Source organism: Oncorhynchus keta, chromosome 9 (assembly GCF_023373465.1).
Source record: "Oncorhynchus keta strain PuntledgeMale-10-30-2019 chromosome 9, Oket_V2, whole genome shotgun sequence".
Lineage (NCBI taxonomy): Eukaryota > Metazoa > Chordata > Actinopteri > Salmoniformes > Salmonidae > Oncorhynchus > Oncorhynchus keta.
Genome location: NC_068429.1, coordinates 35,629,774 through 35,643,270, shown reverse-complemented (window position 1 = coordinate 35,643,270; position 13,497 = coordinate 35,629,774). Strand labels below are relative to the sequence as shown.

General features: G+C 41.3%; 1 protein-coding gene across 1 annotated transcript; it reads left to right on the top strand.

Annotated features, from left to right (window-relative positions):
- Positions 1 to 358: 358 nt before the first annotated feature.
- LOC118387645 (V-type proton ATPase 116 kDa subunit a 2-like) lies at positions 359 to 10,340 on the top strand. The gene is made up of 20 exons (XM_035776221.2): positions 359 to 933; positions 1,401 to 1,479; positions 2,319 to 2,419; positions 2,657 to 2,794; positions 3,692 to 3,786; positions 3,893 to 4,019; positions 4,129 to 4,211; positions 4,334 to 4,427; positions 5,026 to 5,238; positions 5,347 to 5,497; positions 6,967 to 7,106; positions 7,218 to 7,375; positions 7,538 to 7,628; positions 7,802 to 7,920; positions 8,045 to 8,255; positions 8,399 to 8,518; positions 8,606 to 8,725; positions 8,814 to 8,931; positions 9,060 to 9,231; positions 9,466 to 10,340. Exons 1-20 carry the CDS (start codon positions 817 to 819, stop codon positions 9,566 to 9,568), a joined length of 2,550 nt encoding a protein of 849 aa, XP_035632114.1. The 5' UTR covers positions 359 to 816; the 3' UTR covers positions 9,569 to 10,340.
- The last annotated feature ends 3,157 nt before the right edge of the window (positions 10,341 to 13,497 follow it).

Sequence of the window (13,497 nt, the reverse complement as noted above, 5' to 3'; positions counted from 1 at the left end):
TTTATATATTGCCACAAGGGCTCATAGCCTATGAGTCATAGGCTTTATTGAAAATAATGTGTTATTTTCTTATTGGTACTTTCGCTATCAAAGTGTATTATTATTTGAGTGTATAGACAGACGGTGGGTGTAGGCCATACCCTATCTTTATAGACTTTTGGTAATAGCGGCGTATTCTCGGGTGTCAAAATTCAATTTGGGGACTAAAATATAAATATCTGGCAACCTGCAGGCACGCTCAGACTATATAGGCATCCAACATACTGCGATTAAAGAAAAGTATTTTATTTATATACTTACAAACATTTTAACTTGTACTTTTTATGTACAATTTTGCATATTGTCTGCTGGCATGACTAAAATATATTTTTCTTTTCTATTTTGCGTAATGAGCAATCTTACACATAGCATTGCGACGGGGATAGAGTTGACTCTTTGTGATAGCGACACAGGATGACGCGTATTATCTGACACGCTCGATAAAATATGTGCGAAGCGATAGAAGGGTGAGGGTGTATTGTTTGTTTTCTTACAAATTAGGGGACCTAATGATCTAGTGTAAGAGCTCGAGCGTTATTATCGATAAAATAACTAACCCGTTAATAGGCAGAGTAATTTTGCCATATTGAGAGCTCATACTCGATACAATATATTAATTTTCGGAAACGTTATTGCAAAGCTTGGCATTATAGACACCGGCAGAGTTGTGATTTCGCGTTGGTATGATTTATTGGCTGCAACTACTGCTACAGTTGTCGTAGAGTGAATTAATAGGCCGGAGGAGATTTCGTCAGCAAGGTGCCGGTGGCAGATAAGATGGGGTCGGTGTTCCGAAGTGAAGAGATGTGCTTGGCGCAGTTATTTCTTCAGTCCGGTTCAGCATACGATTGCATAAGTGAGCTTGGAGAAATGGGTCTGGTCGAGTTTCGAGATGTAAGTAGGCTATTCCACTTGTCTGTCGAGCCAATGTGGAGACTTGCAATGCAATAATAGAAGCATACATTGACTGTACTATCAGTTAGTTAGGCCTACCCAGTGTCTGTCAGTGTCAATTATATGTCTGGACCAAAACTGTTCTTTGTGTGTGTGTGTGTCTGTCTGGTAGTCATGATGGAGGTCTCTATGCAACTGCATATGGTCTGGTTGTCTATATAATTTTGGGGCTCCAAAAACCTGTTACCCAGGCACCTTGCTCACTGGGTTTGTTTAATTTCGTTGTTGTGACCTGACCTAGATTTCAAAAGCAAATGGATTTGGACCTTTCAAAATGAAATGTTGATATTTAAATGATACATTCTGCACAAAAACATCTACTGGAAAGGAATCTATTTCATGAACTCCCGGATGTGAGCATTGGGCCACTGGCATTGTCACTGACCACTGTGCTCCTCTGGTTTCAGATCAACCCCAGTGTCAACTTGTTCCAGCGACGCTTCGTCAGCGAAATCAAGAGATGTGAAGAGATGGAGAGAATTCTGGGTGAGGTCAATGAGATGGACACTAGACCAATACAAATGTAGAATCCTAATTTTAGCCAGTTTGCTTCAGCAGGAAAACAATCCTGCATAATTTTTTACTTGACCTTTATTTAACTAGGCAAGTCAGTTCTTATTTTCAATGACAGCCTAGGAACAGTGGGTTATCTGCCTTGTTCAGGGGAAGAACAACATATTTTTACATTGTCAGCTCAGGGATTTGATTTTGCAACCTTTTGGTTACTAGTCCAACACTCTAACCACCAGGCTACCTGCTGCACCATAATAATCCTGTGAATTATTATGTGTATTATAATGAATGGACATTTTTGTAGGGATTGATACATTTTTTATTAGGGCAAAACAAGTCTGACATTTCAAAGTGGAAATTACAATCTTTGAAGTCTTTTTAAAGCTAAAATACACTACAAGTTTGCCTTCCCTGCAGTATAGGAAAATTCTCAATAATAAAAGAGTGATCAAATTAAGATCCTACATCTGTACCTTTGATTTACTGGTGGGGTTTGATCAAGCTCTGGTTACCTCTACAGAGAAATACATATTGCTTTTGGTAACAGCAAAGCATTGGGATTGAATTACAAGTCATTCCACTGTGAAAGACTGTCTTTGTGCTAGATATAGATCTCAGTTGTTCTTCTACAGATCATTTTAGCAAGACTTCTTTATGTTTTGATCAAACGTGTCTGGATTTTATAACTGTAAATACTCTGGATGTTTCAACAGATCCCCATGATGATTGTGGGATTTTTTTGTGCTCAGTCAGTGTTTGTTTATCTGATTAAACAATAAATAAATAAATCATTTTTTGTTTTCTTTGTACAGGGTACCTTTTGAGGGAGATCCAAAAGGCAAATATTGCTGTGCCAGAAGATGATGAAATCTGTCCAGTCGCCCCTCCCCCCAAACATGTCCTTGAAATCATGGTAGGTCTGAGATTCTGTTTGTCATGTAACGAACGAGTGCTATGGTTGATATTCACTGTGGATGAATTGCTGAGTTGGTAAATGTTTGGTTTAGGGTATTGATTGTGTGTTATTAATGGTTGAGGGGAACTAATTCCCATATGATTACTGTGGTCAAGGGGTGTTGACCGTGTGTGGTCTGTCTGCTGTGGTTAAGGGGTGTTGACCGTGTGTGGTCTGTCTGCTGTGGTCCCCCAGGAGCAGCTCCAAAGGCTGGAGGTGGAGCTTAGCGAGGTGGCCAGGAACAAAGAGAAGCTGCAGCGGAATCTTCTGGAGCTGACCGAGTACACGCACATGCTGAGGATCACACACACCTTCGTACACAGCCGCTCCCGGGTTAGTGCCATCATGTCTATTTACACAACTATGACTCCCACCATACACATTACTATCACATAACCTCGCCTCATAACTGCCTAATGCCATTTAAGTGACACATACACTTATCATACTCACCCTTTGCTCGATTGCCCTCCCAGACACAACTGTCAGTTGACTGTGACACCATATATTGGGTCTTTCTGTCCTCTCTTCATGCGTTGAATATCCTCATCACCACACATGAGTATCACCTGACTTTGAACAATGAACATTTATTCATGTGATTCCACAGCCAATGATGCATGTTTTATTTATCTTGTAGATTATAGGCCAGGGTTCCCCAACTGGCAGCAAATTGTATTTTTATTCGCCCCCCCAAGTTTTCTGAGAATTACATTCTTTTAATGTTGGTTGAATTTTCAATGTTGGACATAAAAGACTGTAAAAACACCAGGAAATCGTCTCCAAGTGATTTTCATTTTGTAAATCTGTTCCCATGTATTCCGACGCATAATAGACACGTGATTGTACACAAATGTAAGCAAGGTTCACAATTATTATGTTTTAGTCACATATTATATCTGTTCAGGCTTCTTGCGGTCAAATTGCAGTCTACAAATCATTTGTCATTATGTTCCGGTACCCCGACCATCCGCTGAACAAAGAATTGGCCCGCGGCTGAATCTAGTTGATGATCCCTGTAATAGGCTACACTTGACAATACGTGTAGCAATGAATTTCAACCATTACGTAATATCTTTGCTATTACAGATTTACAAAAAGTATATAAACTAATAATTCACAGTTTATAAACTACTTAAGTACAACTTTAAGACTTACCCTTTTTTTCAAATCAAAGGCTACTGGTATTTTTGGGTTGATCATGCAAACCTGGCCTTTCCTTGTATGCAGCATGAGGCCCTTGGCCCCCAGTATGAAGAGTTCCAATCCATTGAGTCAGACTCTGGAGGCTGCACTGGCATGCAGAGACTGGGAGCCAAGCTGGGGTGAGTTTCACAGACAAACATGTATAATAGAAACATAATGTGTCACTGAGTGTCAGTTTGAGTAAGTGGTGAGTCCTGAGTGGTAAAGTCTTCCTCTTGGCTGTAGGTTTGTGTCAGGCCTAATCCACCGGGTGAAGGTGGAGGCATTTGAGCGCATGTTGTGGAGGGTGTGTAAGGGCTACACTATCCTCAGCTATGCAGAGCTGGGCGAGAGCCTTGCTGACCTGGACACGGTGAGTAGAAATAGAAAGCAATACGGATTTCAGAAATCTATGTCTACTGTCATGTCATTTTGGGGGGGGATAAGACACATATAATATATATTGTGTGTGTACCTTACAGGGTGAGATCAGCAAAAATGTTGTGTTCCTTATCTCATTCTGGGGAGACCAGATTGGACAGAAGGTCCAAAAGATCTGCGATTGGTATCTATGCTTTTGCCAGCACAAAACACAAAATCATCCATTGCATGCACACTTCTTAATCTCTAAGGCCTGTGTCTCTCATTGATATGTATCAGTGATATTTTTGTATCCTTTTCTTCCAGTTACCACTGTCACCTTTACCCCCACCCTGAGAATGACGAGGAGAGGGCAGATGTAATGGACAGCCTAAGGACACGCATCCTGGACTTGAACAATGTGCGGGCAATTGACAGGGCATTACCCATATGTATGTATGTATGTATGTATGTATGTATGTATGTATGTATGTATGTATGTATGTATGTATGTATGTATGTATGTATGTATGTATGTATGTATGTATGTATGTATGTATGTATGTATGTATGTATGTATGTATGTATGTCTGTCTGTCTGTCTGTCTGTCTGTCTGTCTGTCTGTCTGTCTGTCTGTCTGTCTGTCTGTCTGTCTGTCTGTCTGTCTGTCTGTCTGTCTGTCTGTCTGTCTGTCTGTCTGTCTGTCTGTCTGTCTGTCTGTCTGTCTGTCTGTCTGTCTGTCTGTCTGTCTGTCTGTCTGTCTGTCTGTCTGTCTGTCTGTCTGTCTGTCTGTCTGTCTGTCTGTCTGTCTGTCTGTCTGTCTGTCTGTCTGTATGTCTGTATGTCTATTTGTATGTCATGTTATAAAGGCACGGCCCAAACAATGTATGATAGATGTTGGCTAGATAATACTTGGATGACATCTCTCCATGTTCCACATTTGCATAGACACTAGTTATAAGACCATTTGCAAATACTTGAACATGTCAAATCTTTAACTGTCCTCTGGCACCACTAGGTGCTACACCGCACTGAGGAGTACCTGAGGCAGGGGCTGCAGAAGGCCTCAGAGTCAGCCTTCACCTGGGTAGTGCAAGTGAAGAAGATGAAGGCCATCTACCACATCCTCAACCTGAGTAGCTTTGATGTCACCAACAAGTGTCTCATAGCTGAGGTGTGGTGCCCTGTCAATGACCTGACCAACCTGCGGGGTGCGTTGGAGGAAGGCTCGGTGAGTGAGGCTGTTGAGGATACCATAGTCCTACAGATACAGTAGTTTGTTTTGTCAAATCTGGCAGTAGTGTGTATAAATGTAATAAATGCTATTTTCCCTTTTCAGAGAAAAGGTGATGCCACTGTACCATCCTTTGTAAACCGAATCCCAAGCAACGACACACCACCTACGCTCTTGAGAACAAACAAGTTTACCTCCGGCTTTCAGAGTATTGTGGAGGCTTACGGCGTTGGAGACTACAGGGAGGCTAGTCCAGGTGAGTACAGATTCAATACACCAGTGGAGGCTGCTGAGGGAAGGATGGCTCATAGTAATGGCTGGAACGGAATCAATGGAATAGCATCAACCACATGGAAACCATGTGTTTGATGTATTTGAAAGCATTCCACTAATTCCGCTCCACCCATTACCAGAAGCCCGTCCTCCCCAATTAAGGTGCCTAACCTCCTGTGCAGTCGACAGACAAACCTACAGGTAGGCTAGTTTGGAACACTTTAGACACAACATTTAGGCAAGCTCAGGTGAGCACTATTAGAGTGATTCCTCATGAAACCCAGACAAAAAAATACTGTACCATGATTTTGGGATATTCACGAAATGTGTCCTTTGGAGGAAGCACTGTTGAAATATATTTGATATTTTTATCTATCTTATTTAATGAAGTTGGCATATTTATTCAATGTTGGCCTTACCCAGGCCTCCTTTAAGACTCCATAGTGTTTCATCTGTAGGTGCTGCAAAGCAAACATTGGTGTCATATGAAGCTTTACCGCTTGCTCTGTAATGTGAGTAGTATTTTGATTTCAAAACCTTTCTATTTTACATGAATTAATATTGAGAAATATAAACATGAATATTGAAAATATACCCATTTTGATTTGGAAAATTATTCAATATATTGTTGAACATAATATACTCTACTGGCATATCAAAGTTCCAGAGTGGGATCATCATTCCTACTTTTAGAATTATGATCCAATTTGTATGCATTACCAACAGAATGAATGTGAAAATAGTTTCAAAATGGCCGCCCTCGGCTGGTGATTTGCAGAGTGTGCAATGATAAAGGTTAAAGGAGGGCTATGATTGGTTACATTGTCGTTTATGCCAATTTCTCTGTATAAAATGGGCCATCATTTAAAAACTAGCAGAGATCCCACTCTGGAACTTTGATATGCCAGTACAGGTAATTATGATCAACAGTATATACAAAAATTTGGCAGTATCATATTTTCAATGACCCCAATTTTTGCTATGTAGCATCTACAGATAAAACATTATGGTGTCTTAAAGGAGGCATGGGTAAAGCCAAAAGGTCATAAATACGCCAACCTTGAGTAATTATTTCTCATTAAGGCTTTTAAATACAAATGTAAAATATATGTCAACAATCCTTTCTCCAAAGGACTATTGTATGGATAAAATTTCATGAAAATCCCCCAAATCGTTTTTGTCTGGGATTCGTGAGGACGAATACATGTAATGCAGACTAGTCAGGTTGAGCACAGTTATAGGAATAAATGAAAGCTAGTTGTCCATGCTGATCATTTTTAGCATTGGGCCAGTAACTGAAAGGTTACAGGTTCGAATCCCCAATCCGACTAGGTGAAAAATCTATCAATGTGCCCTTGATCAAGGCCCTTAACCCTAATTGCTCCTGTAAGTCCCTCAGGATAACAGTGTCTGCTTAATGACTAAAATGTTAAATGTATCTCTGCTTGGCAGTTCCCTACACCATCATTACATTCCCCTTCCTGTTTGCGGTCATGTTTGGGGACCTTGGTCATGGTGTGGTCATGGCATGCTTTGCCCTGTGGATGGTGTTGAAAGAGAAGAGCCACAAGCGCAAGCGCTCTGATAATGAGGTGAGAGCGTTTTAAGTGTAAATTCTATCAAATTCGAACTGTGTTTTTGTAGTTGTCTTGATGTTGATGAACTGCCATGAATGTTGGTCTTGGTTTCTGTGTTGTCCTCAGATCTGGACAGTGTTCTTCGAGGGACGTTATATCATACTAATGATGGGCCTTTTCTCTGTGTACACGGGGCTGATCTACAATGACTGCTTCTCAAAGTCACTCAACATATTTGGCTCAGGCTGGAGTGTTAGGGCTATGTTCACAGATCAGCAGTGGACGTGAGTGATCAAAACGAACACACAAAAACATGCATATTACTACGTTCCCAAGCACAGTATGCACAGAATAGATGGTCAGTGTACCTGTCGACGTGAACATATCGTTTTAATTTAGCTGTAGCTGACTGAGGTTATTGTACTCATATTCACCTCTTATTCCAGGAATGAAACTCTCCAAACGAATGCTTTGCTCACCCTTGATCCCAATGTCACTGGTGTCTTTAGTGGGCCATACCCCTTTGGCATCGATCCTGTGAGTATACATACACACGACACACGGACACAAAGCAATGCTCTCAGATGCTAAACACACAAACCCACAATCACATGTCCCTTCTCATGCCTTTCCAAATCACTGCTCCCAAATCCCTGAGATTGGCACTGTCTGACGTTATGTTCATGTTATGCTTTGTATCACACCCACAGATATGGAACATGGCAGTGAATCGCCTGTCCTTCCTGAACTCCTACAAGATGAAGATGTCCGTCATCATAGGGGTCGTGCACATGAGCTTTGGGGTTGTGCTCAGTGTCTTCAACCATCTGTGAGTGAGCAGTTGGTGGTTACTAACAGTAGTCACACAAGTTGAAATGTTCAGAAAGGGCTTCTCTAAATGTAAATCCGTCCTTTCCTTTCCTCCCCTTCCCTATTCTCTTCCATTTATCCAGGCACTTCAAAAATAATTTCAACATCTACCTGCTGTTCCTCCCTGAGTTGCTGTTCCTGCTATGTCTCTTTGGCTACCTGGTTTTCATGATCCTCTACAAGTGGCTGGCGTTCGGTGCACGTGACTCCCGCCTGGCCCCCAGCATCCTCATCCACTTTATCAACATGTTCCTCATGCAGGGAGAGGACAACACCCCTCTCTACCCTGGACAGGTGGGTGTTGGGGATGGGGTCATGATTCTGAGTTTCCCCCCGGAGTCTGGGGTTCTCAGCATCTGTATCTAAATCTCTGAATGTCTCTTTTGACCATCTGTCCATGTGGCTCTGTGTTTGACTGTGTGTATTTTGATCCACAGACTGGGGTGCAGGTCTTCCTGGTGGTGGTGGCTCTGCTGTCTGTGCCTGTGCTGCTGTTAGGAAAACCAGTCTACCTCTACTGGCTGCACCGTGGAGGGAAGGGCCTGCGATTGCGCAGGGTGAGTATGGTGGAAAGAGTCATGTATGAGCTTGTTACCCATGTGTTTTCAGTAAATAATATAGGTGCACATTATAATGTCTGTTAGGGATATGAGAGAGTTCGGCGTGTGAGTGAGGATGATATGTCCCAAGCACCAGCATACGATGATGATGAGGAAGAGGGATTGGATGACCTCGTGACCAGCAGAGAGACCCAGCCTAAGGAGGTCAGAACCACAACTGTGCATCTCATATACACATTTGAGTACATCACTGTTGCGTTTCTGTCTAATCAATGTGTTTTTCATCTTTCAGTTCGACTTTGGGGATGTATTCCTGCACCAAGCCATCCACACCATAGAGTATTGCCTGGGTTGCATCTCCAACACGGCCTCTTACCTACGTCTCTGGGCCCTCAGTTTGGCCCATGCTCGTAAGTATCGGACTCACTACACCTTTAAAAGGCCACAAGGGGGCAATTACTATCAATTACTGTCTCTATGTTCAGATATTGATCCATACATCTTCCTCTTACTGTGTGTCCATCTATATGTCTGTCAGAGCTTTCGGAGGTACTGTGGGCCATGGTGATGCGTCTGGGCCTCAGGATGACCTCTAGACTGGGGGTGCTGTTTCTGGTACCAGTGTTCAGTCTTTTCGCTGTGCTCACTGTATCCATCCTGCTGGTCATGGAAGGGCTCTCAGCCTTCCTCCATGCCCTCCGGCTGCACTGGTGAGTCGGTCTTTATACTAAACTACGTGATGCCTTACTGACTGACTCATTCAGCCAGTCAATCAATTACTCTCTGTTAATAATCCCTCATCTACTCTCACACGCTCTCTCATTCCCCAGCGGTCACCTACTCAGTATAATTCAGTATCTTTTAATCATTCACTTAGGAATTTGTTCACACATGCATTCATACTGGTTGTTTACATTCTGTATGTGAATTCTCTCCTTTCCTAGGGTGGAGTTCCAGAATAAGTTCTATCATGGGACAGGTATCAAGTTTTCCCCCTTCGACTTCTCCACCCTGCCCTCAGTTTTTGAGCAGGACGGTTTACTGTGACCAGCGACAACCAGATTCACTGGATTTGAACAGGAAAACATGTACCAGGAAGGATGCTATGAGTAAGAGCAAGATGGCACACTGATGAAGAGGAGAAACTGCAGAGCAGTGCTGGGATGACTTGTAGCAAAGTTTTTCAGCATACGGCTTTTGACACTATTGGCTGCATTGACTGCCTTACATCATAAATATGTCCATATCAGCTAACCTCAATTCCTGAATACAGTGGGATTCAAAACTGTCCATCTAGGTCTGTTGATAAGTACTTTGTACTGTTCTGGAGTAAGTGATGCATCTCATGTAATGGCCACATTAAGCCAATTTTGTGGATCCAACCATTTTATTAGCTTTTTGTAGGAAAGATTGTTTTTTTATTGTTAATTTATTACTTAAAACTCATATTTATCCCTTAAAGTACAGAAAACATGCTATAGAAGCAACACATAAAGGACAGGAGGTCATATCAAATATCGTGATTTCTAGTGCCATAACAATTTCTTACCGATAATGACAAATGTGAATACCACGGCTGCTAATTGCACAGCTTTTCACAGTGCTTATCCATGTGAAGACAGCTTTGGACATATAGTACTGTATAATGAATTGTATACTTGTAGATCATGATGTTTCTCCTGTTATTATACAACATGTGGCATTCCTGAGAAGATAAAAGATGACAGCTCAATTATGTATTTTTGCAAACGACATTGCCACAGAGCACTTTTCAAATAACAATGCAGAAATGATTGTACAATAAAAGTCAGCATTTTCACTGATGACTAGTCTTACTGTTGTAATGCAAAATGTTAGGTGCTACTGCTAACAAGACAAATTTAACAGGATTTAAATATTTACAGTTGAAGTCAGAAGTTTACATACACTTAGGTTGGAGTCATTAAAACTCGTTTTTCAACCACTCCACACATTTCTTGTTAGCAAACTATAGTTTTGGCAAGTCGGTTAGGACATCTACTTTGTGTCGTAATTTTTCCAACAGTTGTTTACGGACAGATTATTTCACTTATAATTCACTGTATCACAATTCCAGTGGGTAAGAGGTTTACATACACTAAGTTGATTGTGCCTTTAAACAGCTTGGAAAATTCCAGAAAATGATGTCATGACTTTTAAAGCTTCTGATAGGCTAATTGACTAAATTGGAGTTGTACCTGTGGATAAATTTCAAGGTCTACCTTCAAATTCAGTGCCTCTGGCATCATGGGAAAATCAAACGAAATCAGCCAAGACCTCAGAAAAAAGATTGTAGACCTCCACAAGTCTGGTTCATCCTTGGGAGCAATTGCCAAACGCCTGAAGGTACCACGTTCATTTGTACAAACAACATTATGCAAGTATAAACACCATGGGGCCACACATCTGTCATACCACTCAGGAAGGAGACACATTCTGTCTCCTTGAGCTGAACGTACTTTGGTGCGAAAAGTGCAAATCAATCCCAGAACAACAGCAAAGGACCTTGTGAAGATGCTGGAGGAAACCGGTACAAAACTATCTATATCCACAGTAAAACGAGTCCTATATCGACATTACCTGAAAGGCCGCTCAGCAAGGAAGAAGCCACTGTTCCAAAGCCGCCATAAAAAGCCAGACTACGGTTTGCAACTGCACATGGGGACAAAGATCGTATGTTTAGGAGAAATGTCCTCTGGTCTGATGAAACAAAAATATAACTTTTTGGCCATAATGACCATCGTTATGTTTGGAGGAAAGATGGGGAGGTTTTTAAGCCGAGGGGTAGCAGCATCATGTTGTGGGGATGCTTTGCTGCAGGAGGGACTGGTGCACTTCACAACATAGATGAAATCATGAGGTAGGAAAATTATGTGGATATATTGAAGCAACATCTCAAGACATTAAAGCTTGGTCGGAAATGGGTCTTCCAAATGGACAATGACCCCAAGCATACTTCCAAAGTTTTGGCAAAATGGCTTAAGGACAACGAAGTCAAGGTATTGGAGTGGCCATCACAAAGCCCTGACCTCAATCCCATAGAAAATTTGTGGGCAGAACTGAAAACAGCGTGTGCGAGCAAGGAGGCCTACTAACCTGACTCAGTTACACCAGCTCTGTCAGGAAGAATGGGCCGAAATTCACCCAACTTATTGTGTGAAGCTTGTGGAAGGCTACCCGAAACGTTTGACCCAAGTGAAACAGTTTAAAGGCAATGCTACCAAATACTAATTGAGTGTATGTAAACTTCTGACCCACTGGGAATGTAATGAAAGAAATAAAAGCTGAAATAAATCATTCTCTACTATTATTCTGACGTTTCACATTCTTAAAATAAAGTTGTGATCCTAACTGACCCAAGACATCATTTTACTAGGATTAAATGTCAGGAATTGTGAAAAACTGAGTTTAAATGTATTTGGCTAAGGTGTACGTAAACTTCCAACTTCAACTGTATGAACATTTGAACATCTTGGCCATGTTCTGTTATAATCTCCACCCGGCCCAGCCAGAAGAGGACTGGCCGCCCCACATAGCCTGGTTCCTCTCTAGGTTTCGTCCTAGGTTTTGGCCTTAATAGAGAGTTTTACCTAGCCACAGTGCTTCTACACCTGCATTTGCTTGCTGTTTGGGGTTTTAGGCTTGGTTTCTGTACAGCACTTTGTAACATCAGCTGATGTAAGAAGTGCTTTCTAAAAACATTTTGATTGACTGTATGGCTAAAGGTAAGAAGGTACCCACAAGCTGAAGACCATCGGCAAACATTTCTAATTTGGCCCCTTAGACACACTCAACTGAACTATGTCAGTGAAATACCAGTTTGGCTACCCAGAGAGATGTAGAAAGTTTTTTTTTGCCTGTTGTAAGGGTTTTCTTCTGGTGAAAGAGAGGGGGACCAAAATGCAGCATGGTGGTTATTCATGTTTTTAATAAAGACGACTATATAAAACAAGAAAAGTGAAAACCTAAACAGTCCTATCTGGTGCAAACACAGAGACAGGAACAATCACCCACAAAACCCAACACAAAACAGGCTACCTAAATATGGTTCCCAATCAGAGACAATGACTAACACCTGCCTCTGATTGAGAACCATATCAGGCCAAACATAGAAATAGACAAACCAGACACACAACATAGAATGCCCACCCAGCTCACGTCCTGACCAACACTAAAACAAGGAAAACACATACGAACGATGGACAGAACGTGACACCTGTAGAAGTTTGTTTTAAAAAGGAGCCAAAGTCAGTTGGGATAATAAACAGTGAGGTCATGGAACCAGAGATTTTGTTTATTTTAGGAGGTTCAGGTAGTCTATGGGTTCCCTGGTTAATTTTTTAAATTCTGGAAATAATTGCTATAGGGTTCCTGCATAAACCCTGGCTACATTTTAAAGGTATTTCGTTTGTGTTACAACTTTGGCACTACCCCTTTAAGTAGGTAATACAATACTAAAGTTGTGTGTGTGTGTGATTTTTATTAGGATCCCCATTTAGCTAACGCTGTAACGCTAGCTAATCTTCCTGGGGTCCAACACCAATTAACAAGACATTTCAAACAACCACAATCAAGACTTCACAAACATTCAAGATGTAGACAATACAGATAAATACAGTGTGTGAGCCGTACATCCACTTCGGGAACGTATCGCTCCAATCCTGAAAACGTACAGTAACAATTATTTAGCCATGTTAGGTATTAATAATATTAATTAGTAGATGGGTATATCAATAAAACATTTATAGAGTGAAGTGGTCTAAAGCCATAAATCGTTGTGAAGAGCTTTTCAGATTTGGGAGGTTATTATTATTATTATTTTATTTTTATTTTTAAAGAAGGTGAATGCATTGCTTTGTCACTTCAAGGCCATGTATAAATGTATGGATTCTACCCGTGCGGTTATTGTACTGGTCAAAGCAGAAGCACATTTTCTTAGTTTGAACTTTTAAAATAAT